Source organism: Megalobrama amblycephala, linkage group LG21, assembly GCF_018812025.1.
Source record: "Megalobrama amblycephala isolate DHTTF-2021 linkage group LG21, ASM1881202v1, whole genome shotgun sequence".
In the NCBI taxonomy this organism is placed as follows: Eukaryota; Metazoa; Chordata; class Actinopteri; order Cypriniformes; family Xenocyprididae; genus Megalobrama; species Megalobrama amblycephala.
In genome coordinates, this window is record NC_063064.1 from 13,911,673 (window position 1) to 13,932,150 (window position 20,478).

At 36.2% G+C, this 20,478-nt stretch overlaps 2 protein-coding genes across 2 annotated transcripts in view; both read left to right on the top strand.

The window, feature by feature from the left end:
• magi1b (membrane associated guanylate kinase, WW and PDZ domain containing 1b) overlaps positions 1–20,478 on the top strand; it is a 1,153,738-nt gene that overhangs the window by 502,879 nt on the left and 630,381 nt on the right.
• Positions 1–20,478, top strand: part of wdr18 (WD repeat domain 18) — a 97,326-nt gene that overhangs the window by 52,264 nt on the left and 24,584 nt on the right. The window contains exons 6-7 of the mRNA XM_048172276.1: positions 3,896–3,960; positions 5,140–5,264. Coding sequence (XP_048028233.1) covers positions 3,896–3,960; positions 5,140–5,264 — 190 coding nt within the window. The remainder of the gene's footprint in view (positions 1–3,895; positions 3,961–5,139; positions 5,265–20,478) is intronic.

Consider the following 20,478-nt stretch of genomic DNA (forward strand, 5'->3'; position numbering starts at 1 on the left):
TTTTGGTCAAGATCTTGTATTGACAATGCAAGAGGTGAGTACTCTGTAAAGTCTCCTCCAGCACATCCCAAAAACTTACACTGAGGTTAAGGTCAGTGCCAATTCATGTGTGAAAATGATTCTTCATGCTCCCTCCCAACAATTCTTGCAAAATACAATACATGGTTGTTTAAGAAATGAAAAGCTACACACTCCATCTTTTAGGGTTAAAAGAACCGTTGCCAAACATACAGTGGGTACGGAAAGTATTCAGACCCCCTTACATTTTTCACTCTTTATTATATTGCAGCCATTTGCTAAAATCATTTAAGTTCATTTTTTTCCCTCATTAATGTACACACAACACCCCATATTGACAGAAAAACACAGAATTGTTGACATTTCTGCAGATTTATTAAAAAAGAAAAACTGAAATATCACATGGTCCTAATATCACCTGGACCCTTTGCTCAGTATTTAGTAGAAGCAACCTTTTGATCTAATACAGCCATGAGTCTTTTTGGGAAAGATGCAACAAGTTTTTCCACACCTGGATTTGGGGATCCTCTGCCATTCCTCCTTGCAGATCCTCTCCAGTTCTGTCAGGTTGGATGGTAAACGTTGGTGGACAGCCATTTTTAGGTCTCTCCAGAGATGCTCAATTGGGTTTAAGTCAGGGCTCTGGCTGGGCCATTCAAGAACAGTCACGGAGTTGTTGTGAAGCCACTCCTTCGTTATTTTAGCTGTGTGCTTAGGGTCATTGTCTTGTTGGAAGGTAAACCTTCGGCCCAGTCTGAGGTCCTGAGCACTCTGGAGAAGGTTTTCATCCAGGATATCCCTAGTTGGCCGCATTCATCTTTCCCTCGATTGCAACCAGTCGTCCTGTCCCTGCAGCTGAAAAACACCCCCACAGCATGATGCTGCCACCACCATGCTTCACTGTTGGGACTGTATTGGACAGGTGATGAGCAGTGCCTGGTTTTCTCACACATACCGCTTAGAATTAATGCCAAAAAGTTCTATCTTGGTCTCATCAGACCAGAGAATCTTATTTCTCACCATCTTGGAGTCCTTCAGGTGTTTTTTTTAGCCAAACTCCATGCGGGCTTTCATGTTTCTTGCACTGAGGAGAGGCTTCCATTGGGCCACTTTGCCATAAAGCCCCGACTGGTGGAGGGCTGCAGTGATGGTTGACTTTCTACAACTTTCTCCCATCTCCCAACTGCATCTCTGGAGCTCAGCCACAGTGATCTTTGGGTTCTTCTTTACCTCTCTCACCAAGGCTCTTCTCCCCGATAGCTCAGTTTGGCCAGACGGCCAGCTCTAGGAAGGGTTGTGGTCATCCCAAACATCTTCCATTTAAGGATTATGGAGGCCACTGTGCTCTTAGGAACCTTAAGTGCAGCAGAATTTTTTTTGTAACCTTGGCCAGATCTGTGCCTTGCCACAATTCTGTCTCTGAGCTCTTCAGGCAGTTCCTTTGACCTCATGATTCTCATTTGCTCTGACATGCACTGTGAGCTGTAAGGTCTTATATAGACAGGTGTGTGGCTTTCCTAATCAAGTCCAATAAGTATAATCAAACACAGCTAAACTCAAATGAAGGTGTAGAACCATCTCAAGGATGATCAGAAGAAATGGACAGCACCTGAGTTAAATATATGAGTGTCACAGCAAAGGGTCTGAATACTTAGCACCATGTGATATTTCAGTTTTTGTTTTTTTAATAAATCTGCAAAAATGTCAACAATTCCATGTTTTTCTGTCAATATGGGGTGCTGTGTGTACATTAATGAGGAAAAAAAATGAACTTAAATGATTTTAGCAAATGGCTGCAATATAACAAAGAGTGAAAAATTTAAGGCGGTCTGAATACTTTCCGTGCCCACTGTATAACATGCTAGAAAAATAATAATCACTAATAATGATCCATCCATAGACTCTTAAGTATTTGCCTAACAGCAGCTTTTTTTTTTGGCCAGGTAGTGTATATAAAAGGAACTGGATATTATGTTTTAGTTAAATCATAAATTTAGTTAATCAGTATAACATGGCCATGATTTAACTAAAACTATGAATTAATTAGGCATGGGAACATTTTATTATTTCATGTCCATGATATCTATATTTTTTTTTCCGTACATATAACACTTTATTGTTGTTGTTACACATTACATATAGTCAATAATAATAATTATTCACCTAATAATTAACAACCTTTTTCCTATGCCCAAGTGACGCTTTAAGGCAAATTATGAGAATAACTTCTTTTAAACTGTGAACAATCAGCAAAAGCTTCGCTTTATGTATGCAATAATAAGCATTTTAAAAAAACGGGGTACAATGAGGTGACATTATTTTACTCGCCCTTAAATCAAGACATTTTTACTTTTAAAAGGAAAATTAAATGTGCAAAAGCACTAACAAATTACTACAACAGACCATGAATAACACCAAAACGCTTGATTCTTTCTGCAGCAAGTTTAACAGATGTATTAAATATCACTGTAGCAAGATATGTCTGTATTATGTAACATAAGTTGCCTTAATCAAAAATGTTCATTAACTGGAACACTGAGTGATAATATTTCAAAGTGATTTCCGTCATTTTGACAGCCAATAAATATTGTATTTACCTGCTTTAGAAACATTCCAGTAAACACAACCTGGAAAGAGACATGAGGATTTGGGGAGAAAAACGAGAGATTCTTTGTGCATTCCAGTGATTTATTCATGGGATGTATCGTAAATTAAATCAGGAGTGCAGAACACAAATGCGCAGTATATGTTGTCTTTTTTAATACTGTTATAGCAGAATACAAAGGGGAAAAAAGAAAATAATCAGGAGGAAAAAATGCAGTGACTGAAAAGAGCTCTTGTCATAGATATTCTTGTTGTACCATGTCACATTAAAATACCAAGCATTATATTATTCTCCTGATTACAAATAACCCTAAACCTTGTTCCTAACCATAACCCCATTGTAGTTTTTTGTAATTTTTTATTATTATGTTTTATTGCACACAGTGGTCTCAAATATGTTTTAGTACAACGTTTAAGGTATAATGTTTTTTAATTGACTTTGTTGAACACATTGTGTAAGTCTCTTCAATTAATTTTAACCACAGACCTCCTTTTAATCATAAATCAAAAACTGCTATTCTAAAAACCTATTAGATATTCCAGAGGGAATTCATGGCTTGAAATTGCCAATTCTCTTCTGGGTTTCAGAACTACAAACTGAACAGCTCTATTATTTGAATTATAACAAAGTCTCTCAAAACTATTTCCTCCTCCTAATCACATGGATTTTATTTCTGTTCCAGTGCGATGTCTGTCTGTATTAATGTGCAAAACTGAATATGAAAGACATGCGTTTCCTTCCAGAATGGCCAGAGATCTCCTCTTGGCTTTAACTCTTCCTGTCATGTATTATTGATGCTCCTTATTGCCAGTCTTTAAAGAGGTGATGTAATGATTTGAGTCAGCAATGGTCTAGTCCAGGCCACCATACTTCTCCTACAGCCTCTTCCTTAATTAATGCCATTAAGTTAATCGATCAGACCATTCAGGAGACAGTCGGGGCTAAATCCCTTGTTATCTAATGGAGGCTGCAGGATGGAGCGTGATTGTGTATGTACCAGAGAAATGTAAGTTAATTGACTCTGGTGGAACAAATTCTTAGCAAGTGCTCAACATTAAGGTTTTTTTCTATTCAGCTACCCCAGTTGGCATGAAAACATGTACATGATCAACGAGTTTAAAATGAAGCGAGACCTGTAACTCTATTACTGACCCCAAGCCAGCAGGCTGTCGTTATTATTGACCCATGTTAGCACATGGATTGTTTTCTCCACATTGAACATAAATGTTTCTTCTTCCCTTCTTTTTTCTCTCTTTCTTTCCTGCTTGGCAGAGTTTAAGCCGGGATAAAACCTTCCAGTCGGACAGTGACGGCAATCAGGTGTTCAAAGGACACGGGTGAGGTTTTCTGTCCTTTGGTGTGACCCATGTGTCTGTCCTCAGCCATTACTTCAGGAAAAGTCTTGTTTTTTGTGCTGTAGCATAAAGTTCAGTCAGTGAAAGGAAGAAAGGTGAAAGTTTCTGGCTTCTACTCTGGAGCCGTCTCATTTTGGATTAAATTCCTTCTTTCTGTCCTTTGTGTGAAGCTCTGCCTGTAAGATGGTGCAGGCAGGAGGTATAATCACAGCCTCCATTTGCTGTGCGGTTTTCAGGTTACGCACAGCGAGAATTGCAGAATTGGCAGCTGCTGGTGGCAGAAAGGGTGTCATTTGGCATTGTACTTTGTATCTTTAACAAACACATGTTAATTTATTTGAGAATAAACACTTTAATGTGGCTTTGACTAAGTCTATATACTTTATACTATATATATATTTTTTATATTTCGTGGGTTTATTTATTTTTAAATAAGAAGATATATAGACTACTGTTCAAAAGTTTTGTATAATTATCACATGATCCTAAAGAAATCATTCTATTGTACTAATTTGGTGCTCAAGAAACATTTCTTATTATTAGCAATGTTGAAAACCATTTTTTGGGGGTTTTAAAAACAGTAATTAATACTTTTAGTCAGCAAGGATGCATTAAATTGATCGAAAGTGACAGTAAAGTCATTTATAATGTTACAAATGATTTCTATTTGAAATAAATGCTGTTTGTTTGAACTTTCCATTCAGTAAAGTTTCCTGAAAAAAAAAAAAAAAAGTCAACCGTTTCCACAAAGATTTTAAGCAGCATGACTGTTTTCAATATTGATAATAATAACCATTATTAATAGTTGAGTACCAATATTAATTTATGATAATTGAGTACCAAATCAGTATATTAAAATGATTTCTGAAGGATCATGTGACACTGAAAACTGGAGGAGTAAGCTGTTTAAGTATTTTACAATATTACAGTTTTTAATCTGTTTTTGATCAAATAAATGCAGCCTTGGTGAACATAAGGGTCTCTGTTCAAAAACATCTTACGGACACTAAACTTTTGATTGAATGGTTTTATATGTACATTTCGTGTGTGTATGCCTGTGTTGGATTGGAATCCTGCATCTAGGCAGATTTGTAGAGCACATAAAACCAGTATAAATCTGCACCTAGCCTTCATTATAACAGTCTTTTTCCTCCTGGACAGAAATCTGGTGACATGTCTGTCTGTGTCCATGGACGGCACACTCCTCTTGTCTGGCTCCAATGACGAGACTGTCAGGATGTGGGACGTTCAGAGCAAGCAGTGCATATGGTCCATCAACCACAAGGGTAAGCAACAAGCTCTCTTTCTCTCTCTTTCTCTCAGCTTGATTTCCTTGTCTACAGGCAATATCTGCTTGCTATGTACAATCACCCTTCAACCATCCCAGCATCCTTCAGTGCTCAGCCAGGCTTGCTGACTCTTCCTGTCCTCCCTGGCAGCTTGACCAGTCTGCTTCTAGCTCACTCCAAGCTGACGTGCCATTAGACACCTGCATCTTCTTCAGTTTAGGTGTCTGATCTCTTGTGTTTTGGCCGTGACTGGCTGGCAGTAGCGCAGGAATGATGAGATTCTGCAGTGATAGTGACACAGCGTGCTCTGTTGTGGTTCTGATCCGTGAATACGTTCTGTCAGTGCCGCTCTGGTTTGACAGTAGTTCACCCTGCACGGAACATAAAACAACCTCATTTTCCTGTTTGGGTTCCCTGGGTTAGATTTTTCTCTCTCTTCTTGTCTGTCAATTATGGAAACAAAAATGGAAGAATTGCAGGACATTTAGGCAATTTTAAATTCAACATGATTTTACAATTAGAGTCTGTTACAGGGATAGTTCACCCAATAATTAACAATTTTGTCATCATTTACTCATTCCTCAAGTTGTTACAAACCTGTATTAATTTCTTTCTTCTGCTGAACACAAAAGAAGATATTTTGAAGAATGTGGGTAACAAAACAGTCGATGGGCCCCATTGAGTATTTTTTTTTTCCCAATACTATGGAAATCAATGGGGCCCATCAACTGTTTGGTTACCAACATTCTTTTGTGTTCAGCAGAAGAAAGAAACTCATACAGATTTGGAACAATTTTAGGGTGAGTAAATAATGACAGAATTTTCATTTTTGAGTGAACTATCCCTTTAACTTTTTTTAAGACATATTACCTGGTCTTACTGTGAGGTTTTTTATTTTTTTTTTTTTTCATTGATATTCTGGACAGTTAGACACCATGACACAATGACTTTTTGAATTTTGACTTTATGCCTCCAAAACATAATTTATGACAATATATTCATCATAGAACAGATGTATTCATTGTATGTGTGAATTGCCTTATTAATATATTTTTGAATAAATTAACAAATATGGACAAAAAAATTGCATAATTTCACTTGTTCACGCTCATGTTATATTCAATATTTTAAGACCCCAAAACTTGGGCACTGGCAAAATAGATGCTATAATTTAATGTACATGATAAAAAAAGTTATGTTAAAAAAAAACAAAAAAAAAAATCAAGTCCCTCTGTACAGTTGTTTTATTACTTTTTACTTTAATAACTGAATAAATGTGTGAATCTGTATTCCTGGTACTGTATCAATAACAACCCTTCAGTACTCCAAATATCCTTCAGCCTTTGAATGAGTCAGTGTGAAGACCTTGGCAGTTCTGATGGACTACTGAATTCTCTCTCATTTTTCTCCCGTGAGGTGAAATCACTAATTAGCTTGCTTCACTCTTTCAACATACAGATGAGCTTTGGTCGTCCTGGGTTACGGGCAGGAGGATGAAAGAATTTTTTCCATTAATTTCATTCGGGCTGACTCCCGAGAAACTCACATTGCCAGATTGCTTTGCATGTCCACCAGTCCTCAACACGTTGTGTTATTTCCAGTAGTGATGCACCTGTCATGATTTTTCATGGCTGATTCCAATTCCATTTGTTTTTACAAGCAAATCCCCCGATTCTGATAACAGTTTCTGTTTTTTTTTTTTTTTTTTTTTTTAAGCAAATGTATTTGTTGTTTATTTGCTCTACAACAGGCAAACTGGCCTTAAACAAAAAATATCTGTAGCCATTTGACATTAGAAGGCAACCACTACATTTTAATCAGGATCCAACAAACATGCTACACACATGTAACATGTAGTAGTTATTTTTGACTTGAATTAGATAGTATAATTTTAAGGATTTAAAACAAAAAAAGAATGGTCTGACTTTAGATTTATACAATTTATTCTACATAAGACACCTGTACAAAACAAACAGCAGACGGACTGAATGAAAATGCAAATTCACTCTCTGACAGTAGGTGGTGCTTATAGAGCAGCAGCGGTTTCTTTGGATACCGCTGTGCACAAAGCAGCGCTGCGCTTATAAACACTACTTTATACAGAGCTAAGATGAAAAGAAAATGCCATCAAAACTTTTCTGAATACAGTCAGTTTCCTTCAGAGATACATTCATAACCCCCAACCCCCAATTTAATATTTACAATATTCTTCCTATATTTTGAAGTATCGCAAAAATTGAGCTTGCTGGTGCAGTATTTGCTCTGTTGGCTTCTGTGTTCTCTTCTTTGCATCTGTCTTCACTGTGTCCCATCTCTGGCCTGTGCTAGCACCTGTTTACAGGCCTAGAATAAAGATTTCCCCAAAAAAACTAAAAAATTGGATCCGATTTATGGCCAGTCGACCAATGCATCTCTAATTTCCACTTTTGTTATTGAGCTGTTTTTGGACACAATTGCTTTCATGCTCTATGATTTTCTTCCCTTGATACTACTGGAAAACTCTAAGGTAATTTGTCAAATGTAGAGGCGAAGGGCAAGCGTTATTGCAATGAGAAAAATCAAGCTGATAAATTAGTTTTCATTCTAGCCATTGTTGCCCTGGTGTTCAATGAGGGCTAAAGGACCACATGTGTCAGATCCCTTTGAGCAGGCTAGAGCATTTTAAAGGCCATTGAGTTCTCTTGAATTGAACAAATTAGCACCAAATTATTGTGATAACCTTTAGCCTCTAGTTCATTATCTGTATTCTCAACTTAGAGAAAAATAGAGAGTGAGTGAGTGAGGCTGTGGGGTTGCAGCAGATTTTGTTCATATATTCTCAGATTGATGCAGGCTAAATTACCCACGTTGACTTTGAGGGCCTTTGATCAAATACCTGCTGTAATTAAACAGCTCTGAGAGGTTTAAAGGTTTTAGCTAATAACCAATGCGCTTTGTGTCAGACTGACTCTCCAATTCTGAGAATTCTGTGTTGTTAAAAATGCTTTTTCTGAGAAATAGACGACCTCATGGTGGTTCAAGGGTTTTGTACATTTTGTTATAAATCTACCCAAATCCTTGGGCCATGATGGCCTGTTAATTGAGTAGTTGTCCAATCTAGTAGTGAGTAATCCAGTCTAGCTGGATGTCCCACTGGGATAAAGTGAACTGTTAAACCAGATTAAGAACGTGTGTGATATATATATATATATATATATATATATATATATATATATCTCAGGGTATTTCCTGGGTCAAAAATGGTCTTCGCTGGTGGCTGTCAGACATGGTCATCCACACGAACAGTAAAAAGTACCCTACCCACATGATCTGCGAGCCCAATACTGACAATAAAGTACTTACCACTCTTACTGTAGCAAAACTTTGCAAAAAAAAAATCTGATTTCATAGCTTTGTAAGAGAAAATGGTCTAGCAAAGATGCTTCTTTGTTAGACCTGAAAATTATTTTGCTATATATAATTCTAATAATTATTAATCAGTATTAAAAAGTAGCATTAAAAAGTTAACGTAACTAATAATCTTATATTCTACCATATACAATTGAATGCACCTAGCTTTGTTCTGGTTTCACCTCACTCCAGTCTAAACTAACCTATTTTATAGGTAGGCCTAATTTACTACACATTCCCCTGGTTTCACAGACAAGGCTTAAGCTAGTCCTAGACTAAAATGCCTGTTTGAGCTGTTTTAATTGAAAACAACTTGCACTGACATATCTTAAAATATTGTTTTGTTAAGATGTACACCAGTAATGTTTTTTTTTTTTTTTTTTTTTCTAGTGTACATTTATAAAAGCTACTTAAATATCCTAATTGAACTAAGGCCTAATCCTGGCTTGGTCTAAGCCCTGTCTGTGAAACTGGGCCATTGTCATAGAAATAACCTGAAAATACTGTGGATAATTAAGGCTAAATCTTACTAACCACTCTTGGGGTAAGCACACTTACGTTCACATTCTCATTTCAGAGTTGTTCTGAGTAAATGATTTGTTATACTTGTACACCGATTCAGATTCATTTAGTCTTGTGGGTTCAGTTGTTTTCATGATTCATTAAAATGAATCTGTTCAATTGAGTTATGTCGCGAAGCAGACATTAACGGTCGTGGATGCGTTGTTTGTGAATCGCGGCTGTTTTTATGACATACATTTTATATATATATATATATATATATATATATGTATATGTGTATATATTAAAATTTGGATTTCATACATTCATTTCTTATTCAAACTAAATCCTGTCATCCAGCCATCTTCTCACTTTCTCTTTCATCCTTATCCTTTTCACCAAAAATGTATTTTAGGTGGACAGATCAATACAGTAAAATGTAAATTTTTTGCAAAGATAAAGGACAAAATATATTTCCAATTACATATTAACAAGGTCATAGTCCAGGATATTTAATAAAATAAAGAGTAACATAAAAAATCCAGCTTGTATTGTTGTTACTTTTGACCCACATGTGTTACTTTCATCCCAACAGACGGGGTCAAAAGTAACAATGTGCAACATAGTTCAACGTGAAATTATACTGAAGTCATTCTACATTTGTACACAATATATATATATATAATGAATATTGTACGAATTTGATACACTTCTTTAATTGGCACCACATATCATTAAAAATAAAATAACAGCCAAATATCTGGAATTGTGCATTAATTTGAAGCAGTGTTTTTGGTGGCACCAAGTATTTAAGAAATGATAACCAATTATGCAGAAAAGTCATAATTTCGCTAAACAAAAAAAGGTCAAGTCGATTATTATCTTTTTACTAATGTGTATCAATTTGAAACACCATTTTAGCACCATTTATTGGTAAACCTAATATTTAAAAACCAACCTAAAATGTAAGTGTAAATACTAATAACAGATTGTGCTGAAAAATGTTAATATAAATAACAAATATTCGACAAACCGAGTATCGTCTACCTCTACTGTGTACAAATTTAATACATACTATTAGATGGCATGATTAATAGGCAAACTTAACATTTAAGAACCGTTATCAATTACGAGGAATAGTGGTATTATAGATTTAAAAGATGCCACCATTCAGTGAATAAGTACGGAGTAAAAAATGAGAAGTGTTAATATCAGTAAAAAATGTAGGTCAGACCATTTATTGGTTTATTTCTAGTAATTCATATGAATTTGAAACACTGATTCTGTTGCATTTGACCATAAATTTAATGTATTTTAGTCTTACATTTAATGACTCTTTATTTGAGTTTGTGACAGAAATCCAATCTCCTGGGTTCTGTTAGCGTCCAGGACAGGGTGCAAGCATGTCGCAAGGAGATGTGTCTCAAAGTGGGTGCTGTGTACTCGCAGTAGCTGGACGAGGGGCAGCGAATCTCTCCTCAAGGCTCTTGATCATGGAGGCAATTAAACCCAGTTTCACGCCTCATCCCCAGACGCAGCTGATACCCCACTCCTCCTTTTATCTGTCTTCATTAAAGCCAGCAGGCGGCCTGTCAAATAACAGAATGAAAAGAGAGCGACCCAAACAAACGCCTTAGCCAAAACTGCTAGAACTGAAGTGTCATTTACAGACATTTCATGTTCAGAGGGCTAAAGGGCATAGTTGTTCAGTTTCCTTATGTCTAGAGCAAAATGGACAAAGATACAGTTTGTAACATGCAGGAATGATTGTATTTTTTATTTAGACTTTATTCTCAACCTTACTTTTGTGAATGGCGGGTGTTGTAGTGGTTAAAGTGCAGGAGGTAATTGAAAGCTGCTGGTTCGATACCTGCAAGGAGGCTCACTGTTGTGCTCTTGAGCATGGCACTTATCTCAGGTTGCTCCATGGGGCTTTTCCCTGTAATAAGTTATGGGGAACGTTCTATTGTGAAAATTGCTTCATCTGATTCCATTGGCCCTGGTTGTTTGATTGTGAGACAGGTAGTTTTGGTTTGGTACCCAAAGTCTATTAACTGACTGTCTGATAAAGATTGCTGAATACACTCTGGCTAGACCATGATTGGCTGATTTTATGTAATTCCTGGGAGTAAGAGTGCACAGGGCCTTTTTCAGTCCTCCATGAAACAATGTTGTGTTTACAAGCTACCATGTCAAGTCAAATGATTACTGTATTTGCCAAGCTTTTGTCAGGTTACTGGCTTCAAGGAGTTTTGATTTCTTGAAGTATTTGAAGGCTACAAGAAGTTGTGCTGTTTTGCATTATACAAACACTCACATTACTTTGAATTTCTATCACTTACAGATGAGAATATTTCAGCAAAATGTAGTGTCTTGCTGATAAATTGCTCTCAACCTCATTAAAGAGCACTAGCAATGTGTCAAACAACTTGACATGGCAATCGTAGAAACCATGAAACTATTTGCTTATGACTTAATTTGAAGTATTTAGTGCTCTTATGCATTGGAACAACTTGGGTACTCACCATCTGCTGTTCAAAAAATGCTGCTTTCTATTTCTCAAAGAATCCTGAGAAAAAAAAAATACGGTTTTCACAAAAATATTAAGGAGAAATGTTACTTGAGCAGCAAATCAGCATATTAGAATGATTTCTGAAGTATCATGTGATTGAAGATTGGACTAATGGCTGCTGATGGCAAATTTAGAAAATTTAGGCAAATTTATGTCAGTATAAATTTACAATAAATTAAAATAGAAAACAGTTATTTTAAATTGCAGTAATATTTTCGCAATATTTCTGTTTTGATCAAATAAATGCCTCCTTGGTGAACATAAGAGACTTCTTTTCAAAAACATAAATCTTCAACCCCAAATTTTTAAACAGTAGTCAAAGTAATTAGTTTTACTATAATAAAATGACAAGAAAACAGTAGGTTTAAACTGGATTGAAATGCTATGAATCACTGCAGTCTTCTGAGAGAGAGGACAGTTTTGGAGAATGCATTTGATTAGTTTACTAAACGGTAAAGCTGGAAAGTTGCATACAAACACCATGTGAATTTAAAAACCATGTGAACTTAGTGTTTTGTCTACATGAAATGTCACACGAAAGCTAAGTTTTAGTGAGTTATTTCCCAGGCATCGATTGATTAGTTCAAAAGTCGTCGTGTCATGCAGAAGAGGTCAGGTTTTTTGACCCCTGTGTTAATTACACAGCACTGGCAATTAACTACTACTCATCTAATCTCTTAATCCCATCTGACCCAAAAGACAAGAGCATTACAAAAGAAAAGACGGTTTAGAGAACACTCAGACAGCTAAAAACCAACTGGAGATGTCAGAACAGCTCCATTCCCATCCCTTCTCCTGTTCTTTGGCCATCTGACTGGCACTAGATTATCAGATGGGATGTACTTTTCAGATTTTATTAGACATGGTCTCAAATTGTGTTCATGTTTCCTGACATGCTGACTTATATTAATGTATAAGTATCAGTGGCAAGCGGTGACTTTGTTAACCCTCTGGAGTCTGAGGCTGATTTGGGGCCTGGAGAAGTTTTGACATGCCCTGACATTTGTGCTTTTTTCAGTTGTTCATAAGCATATTAATGGAAAAAGTGTCATTACACTGTATTCAGCACAAACTAGGCTACAATAATATGTGAGGAACATGTATGTACATGTTTGTGTTTTTGAAGGAATAACATTTATGCGTGGTTATTGAAAAAACAAAAAACTTAAGTCACTGAAATAAGGCCAAAAAAAGTATAGTAAATCTGTGTTTACAATACTTTAGGGTATTGGAGGTTGTAGACTAGAGTTTTTGCTTCAAAATTATGTAAATATTATGCTGCCTATTCCTTCATATAAAACAATATATTGATTTAGTTTTTGTAAGACACTTTTTGCCAAGAAACACAGTATGCGTGGAGGCGTGAATCACCACTGAATAATGGGCCATTCTCACCTGAGAAGACAAAAGAATTGCATAGTAATGAGCTGAAATGACTTGCATATTAATGAGGCATTTCAGTCAGGTAGGCTGTGAAAAAAAAATTCTGTGATGTCTCAAGCTCATCATGTTATATGAAACATACAGAAAAATATTATTACAATATAAAGTAATGGTTTTATTTTATACTTTAAAATATAATGTATTTCTGTGATGCAAAGAGTCTGAATATAGGCTTTTAGTTTAAAAGCATGCACATTTGGAGAAATATTGGATTCTCATATGCTTATGTCAATTTTCTATACAGAGGAGTTATATTTATTTAATATTCATTGTCATTACTATGAGCGCTGGTGTTTTCAATTCATACTTGAAGTCAGAGGGCGCTCTCTGTGCATTTTTAGTCCACAAATTCATCTAAAAGAAGAAGAGGCTATTCCATGAATGGAGTTTCCAATTCATACTGCAGCCGGAGGGCGCTAAAGAAACAAAAACTCATCTAAAATTCATCTATAGAAGAAAAGAAAACAGGAACTAACTGCATGTCTTCTAGAGCTCCCTAACCATGACTTTTACATCCAGATAAACACTTTTCAAGACAATAAATACACGATTGAGACGATGAATGCATGTATTGACTGAATTTGTGTCTGAATAGCGCTCCCTCCGTGGGCGTGGCCGCATTAGCGGATAATGAGCTGAATCACGGACTTCTGACATGGCTCTCTTTTCATACAGATTACATAAACACAGAAGGTTTGTTTTTGATTTGACTTACATGATTTAAAACCTGACATCTTAACGTTTTTTTAGACATAAGTGTAATTTTTCTGTGATTAGTATTCACTAAGTTACATTTTCTGAGAACTATCAGATTGGACATCATTCAGAGGGAGAGGAGAGATCACGCATCATGTTAGTTTTCTTTATTTTACAAAAAGCACAACATTTTGTTTTTACTCTGAGTGTACACAAATAAAAGAAGATATTCTATAGTTTCAATTGATATATTACTTATGTCTCTATGACAAAAAATGACGGAGTATTTTAAGTCTGTTTTGCTGCAATGTGAAAAAAAACCTGCAAAACGCGCCGGCGCGTTTTCAGACCTCAGAGTGTTAACCGGGTATGCTGGGTGACGCGTCATGTCAAAAAATTTACTTGATAATCGACTATGTTTACTAGGATACTCACCAGTCATTGTGTGAATCTGTCCGTTCAAGTGCAAGACGACGTGAAAGAGAACTCAATTGAGTCCTCAATTGACTCTCCAAATTGAGTTCTCTCGCGTATTCTTGCGCTTGAATATTTAAATTGGCAAGGCTTAATCTTAAAACACATGCAAAAACTCACCCAACTGGGTAGTGACAATTCCGTAAACTGTTGCAAGCGTTGTTCACACTGACCCCGGACCGTCAGGCAGTCCTTATTGTCGAGCCCTGCAGTATATTTTTGTAAAAATTAATACGGTTCATCACTAGGCTTTTTGCTATTTCTTTGGTTCTATTTGCCTAATTCTAACATGAACATCTGACAATTTATGAAATTTTTTACATAGATTTTCCACTGGGAAAGTTTGAACAGAAGTCGCGTGAAAGGGCTACTATAGTAATGCAGTTTGAAAAGTACCAATTAAATCAGGTTGGGTCCAAAGTAAGAGTAAAGAAAAAGCTCAAAGCCTTTGGAAGGAAGACCTTTTGGACATTTGGCAGAATTACGGCCACAAATTTTACATCCATTCCGCTTCAGTCCCTCTGGGGTGTTATCGTGCCAGGAGACTCTGCAGTGAGCTGGCAGAGCGTGCATGTTACCCACCTCCTTGCGCTTCTCCCTGTCACTCCCAACCGCCGCGTTATGTGACCCGGGAAGCCGGCACACAGGATTTATGACCTTGTGTCGGAGTAGCCTGCACCATTAGTGTAATTCTAGGAGTGGAGCCAGTATCCCGTGAATCAATTGCCGTGATTGAGAGGGAGATAATTAGCCAGCCCAGATTGCCCAAAACAAAGAATAATACTTTCGCCTAAGTACGCAGCACATAAACTACATTTCATGACTCAGTGAAGTTTAATTTGGGAGTGTTTATTGCTCCAAAACTTAGTGAGCTGCCTTCTAAGGCAGCATTCTAACTGACAAAGAAATTAAGTGACTGATTTGGAGCAAATTATGCTGCTCAGACAAAACACATAAATTAATTCAGCAGAGTTAACAGGGCTAAGCTGATAACATGATACTGATGCATAGTACACACATATTGGGTAAAATAGACTATTTTAAGTTAGATTTTATGGTAAAATTTTGTAGTAAGGTAAGTTGTTAACATTAGCTGATGCATTATCTAACATGAAATAATGAACAGTATATTTTTTACAACATGTATTAATCCTTGTTAAAGCCACAATATATAAGATTTTTGGACTAAAATATCCAAAAAAACACTAGAGCAGTGTTATATACTTTTGGGTTAGGTGTAATGTAATGTGTAATTACATTACCCTAGATGTTTCCAAGACTGTATAAATCCAGAGAAATAAGCAATTTTAACCAGGACATGGAGAGTGTATGTGCGTTGTCTATCAATGACATCATACCTGAGTTACCCTCGATTTCCGTGGAAACACATTTAGTAGTATTGCTTAAATCTCGTTTACTTGATTTTCTGACTGTATGTTTTCACCATGCCTCGCTAACATAGCATAATCAGATGCAGCTTTATTTTTAGTAACAGTAATACAACATTTTCTTCGTCATACAATGTTTTAAAATTAGTTGCATGTCATTTATCAACACAAGCCATCCAGCATTAATTAATATGATATTCTAAAATCAATCTAACTTACTGCAACAAGTGTCTCACAGCAGCCACCGAGCAAATGCTTAGAGTGACGTTATAACTAGAGATGTTCCGATACCCCTTTTCCATTCCCGATACCGATTCCGATACCTGAGCTCAGGGTATCGGCCGATACCGAGTACCGATCCGATACCTGGGTGTGTATCTGTATATATATATATATATATACTACTAGCCCTGTATGAATTGATAGAATTATTTATGGTGTGCTTCAGACTTATCCCTTAATAAAACAAGAACAAAAACATACAGTGAACTAGAGTATTTTTATTATCTGACAACATACATTTGTCAGTTATATTATTTATTTATTTTAAGTGAAAAAGAACTTCAAATGCAGCCACAAATCTAACACTGTAAACTGAAAAAGGTATATTAGTTTTACAATATAACTATAAAAACAGTGCAACAAATAAATCTAGGAATATAATTATATAAGAAAATAATCTCTTTAAAACTTGAAGTCCAGAAACAATTTTGTTAAATAAAAATCTCACGTTTTCGACGACTGACAGCAGCTGGTCATCCAGAACAATAAACCCGACAATTTTGTTTGTCTTTTGAAAACTTTTCTCTTTGTTTGAATGAAGCTGGCACGCCTCATCCTTCTCCATCTTAAGCGCGTCAAACGCCCGAATCGCTCAATTCGCACCGCGTCATTCACGCGAATCTCGCCGCAGGAAGTCAATTCGCGTCTTTGCATTGACTTAACATGTAAATCACTCGCGCTTATCACTTCATTCGCGTCTGGTGTGAACGCAGCATTAGCCTTTATGTAACCATCGTGTTGCGCGGGGTGACGCGTCTTCAAATGCTTTATTAAGTTATTTGTGTTAAAGTTGCCAATACTTGTGCCACTCGAAATTGCAGCATTGCATATGAGACATGTCGCCGTTTTACTGGTCTGAAATACTGCCAAACAGCAGACATACTGTTAGCGCGTTTTCACTTCTCCGCTGCTCTAAACAGTGGTTGCTTGTGGCAACACAGCACAACTTCCTGTGTTTGCATTCTGAGCCGCGAAGAAGAATTGATTTCCGATTTGCTGCGTTAAGCAAAGATAGCGGGCACAACTAGGTATTGTTTAAGAAAATGGTATCGGATCGGTACGTGAGTTTAAATACTCGCCGATACCGATGGCAGAAATTTTTGTGGTATCGGTGGTATTTCCGATACTAGTATCGGAATCGGAACAGCCCTAGTTATAACATTATTTTCAACACACTCAAATGTATCTAATATGATAAAACAGCACTGCTTTACCCTTTACTCTTGACCGGAAGAAGCAGACGTGGCGACTGTGGCATAATAAAAGTTCCACTGCTCTAGAGCCGCGTGGCGTGCTCTTTTCTCATTAGCAATCACTCCAGCGGCCTCATTGCATTCCCACAACACTCGGCCCTGCTCCGCTTCATACTATAGTAACATTATTAATCTCATCCATGAACATGATTTCTTCCCGAGTCCCATCCTGATTCTGTTCCACCGGCTGTGAGGTGAAGACGTCAAGATTCCACGCTCAATCTTGCCGTCATTAAGCTACGCCTTTGTTTTGAATATGGTGAGATCTAGCAGCGAAAACCTACATAGTGTGCCTTTTAAATATTTGATTAAAAAAAAAAAAATCTAGTTGTTCATTGTTTGTTCATGTTTGTTCATAGTGCTTTTACTAATGTTAACACAAACCTTTGAATAAACTGTGTAAACTGTAAACTTTGAGTAAACTGTGACATATTATACCCAAAAATTTGTGGACTAGCAGTAAAATTGATAAAAAATTTGGGTATTGGATGATATTTATAATCAGTATTTGTCCACCATCTTGGATTTTTTTGCATTATGTCTTTGTGAATTCTAAAGTAGATATAAATATTTATCTATAAAAATATGTTTTAAAAAAATATTTAAAAACTGACTAAATTTGTGCATTTATACTTATTTGAAACAGCTACTTTCTCTCTGAGTTCATGATTATTCATTAGCTATTTGTTCTTCAAATACTTTCTTTGGCTTAGCAGATTGCATTTATTAGCACAACAAAAACAACCTTTGTGCTAGACCGATCGAAATATATTACGTAGATGTGCTTATTTTTCATTTTCTCTTTCTCTCATCCCTCTCTTTTCTCTTTCTAGCACACTCAAACAAACTAAAAATTATTCTTGTTTTGCTTGAGATTCCTCCTGATTTGGATGCATTATTCAACTCCCTTGTCAAAACAAAAAAGAAAAAGAAAAAAGAAATTGGCACATTTATCTTGATTCTTCAGATCTAGCGTCCGTAAGCATTTTTGTGGAGGTTGTGTACTTTTCACTGGTCGTCATTTGATGGGGTTTAAAATGCTATAAAAACATTCATGCTTTTGTAGCAGTGATATATTTCTCTCTTATTTTGCTAATGACAACCTTCGAAAGATTCTTTGAAATGTCACTTCCAGTCTGGTACTTTCACCGAGACATTACCGAGGCATTACTTACAAAGTTGCCTCGCCACGCTTTCTTCAGCCAACCTGCTTCCAGGTGTTTTTCTTAAAAGGCATTTCATGCTGTATTCGAGCAGATGAGACTGAACAGACTGCATGGCTGAATGGCTAGTAACATAATGCAATGCATTATTACAAGGCCATCAAGCAGATATTGCCATCATGTCTTCAGTGGTGTGTATAATTCACAAAATGCTTCATAAATGAGACTGAGGCTGTTCGCGTGTTCAGACCCCTGCTACGGTCGCTGCTCATTGTGCTGCCGCCTCGTTGTCGTTAAAGTAAAGCTGAAAATTCTGAAGGATTCGTCCACAAAACACTCAAACTTACTGGTTGATCCAGTAAATGGAGAGCAAGGGTTATCAGTTAATTTGGTATACATTATAATAACAGAGTCATATATTTATACCATATGACTTTATCATATTATATCATACCATACGATTTATACCATTATACTACATTCATATATTTATACCATATTCACTGATAATCTTTTTCTCCATTGAGCAATTAACTGGATCAGTCACTGAGTTTGAGTGGTTTGTGGACAATTTATTAAAAATATCTTAATCACATAAGATACTTTTATGGAGTGTTTTGTGCATTTATTATTATTAGCGGAATATTGAATGAAAACACTTTATTAACTAAAATCTTTAATTTTAGTTTTGGATACACATTACATTTTAAAATGTAAAAAAGCCACTAGATACTGTACCAGTACATTTCTGTTAGTGATTTAACATTGGTATTTCTAAAATACTAAATAAATAAAACTAAAACTAAAAAGTAAATAAACTTAATTTAGAACACTCTGGAAAAAAATTACTATAATCAATTAAAATTAAAAAAATCAAAACGAAATTGAAAAAAAAAAAACAAATAAAAAAATAAAAAATACATTTCTAAATTTCTAAAATAAACATTCTAAATTACTATAAACCTAGGCCTTTTTTTAAATCGCCATATTCATTATTTGGAAAAGTGCAACTAGTATTGTACATTCTTCAAAAAATTGTCATATTGGGCCTATTTACACCTGGTCACTTGATGCATTTTCTCTGATCGGATAGCTGTCAGATCATGAAAAGACCAGGTGTAAATGTCCTCCAATGCACTTTCAAGACCGATTTTAAATCTGATCACTCAAACCACTTCAAAGCACTTAATTGAAGTCACATGTAAATTTTACTCCTCCCAAAATGGTAAAAAATAAATAAACAAGTGAGAGTGTGTACCAGCTCCTCCTGGTAGCCATATATGACAGCGCTCTTGCAAGATGCATCGCCACAGATATAGCCCACCGCAGATGAGTAGCTGAGTATCTTTTCATCAAGCTGACGTGCAAACTGCTGCAAAAAAAAAAAAAAAAAAACTGAAAGGTCAGCGTCCTGAAGCTTAACACGCAATCATCTTCATTACCAGTGCTTATGCTGCTCTCTCTCCTATTGCAGTTTTTGATCTTGAAATTAGATGATACATAAAATGTGGCCTCTTATCTGTTGCTTTTGTTGACATGATCTCTGTTGAATTTGCTGGAATTGGAGATCAGATTTATATTCGTTTTGTGGAGACACATTTGTGTGGCCAAGTGTAAATGGAAGTTTTAACAAATTGGGTATCTCTCCGATCAGTAAAAACAAATTAAGGTGTATACAGACCCATAGGTTTGGAACAACATGAGGGTGAGCAAATGATGACAGAATTTACTCATCCTCAGTACAGTTTAGCTGTGATTCCTTTGACATCTCTCTCGATGTGGTTTGGAATTGGTAAAATGTGCTTGGAAAAAAAATATGATCAGAATATCGACTTGCCTAATAATTATGGCAGCAGCCACACATTGTATATGCAGCGTTCAAATATTTAGATTCTATTATAGATTCTGATGTTGATTCGAGTTTTGGCAAGGGAAAATATGATGTGGGGAGTTCCCTCACCGTTTCCATGTTTAAGTGCTGTAAATCCACCCGCAGGCATCCGTAATTTTACCACAGGAGGTCTTAAAACCTTCATTAACATTCATGTT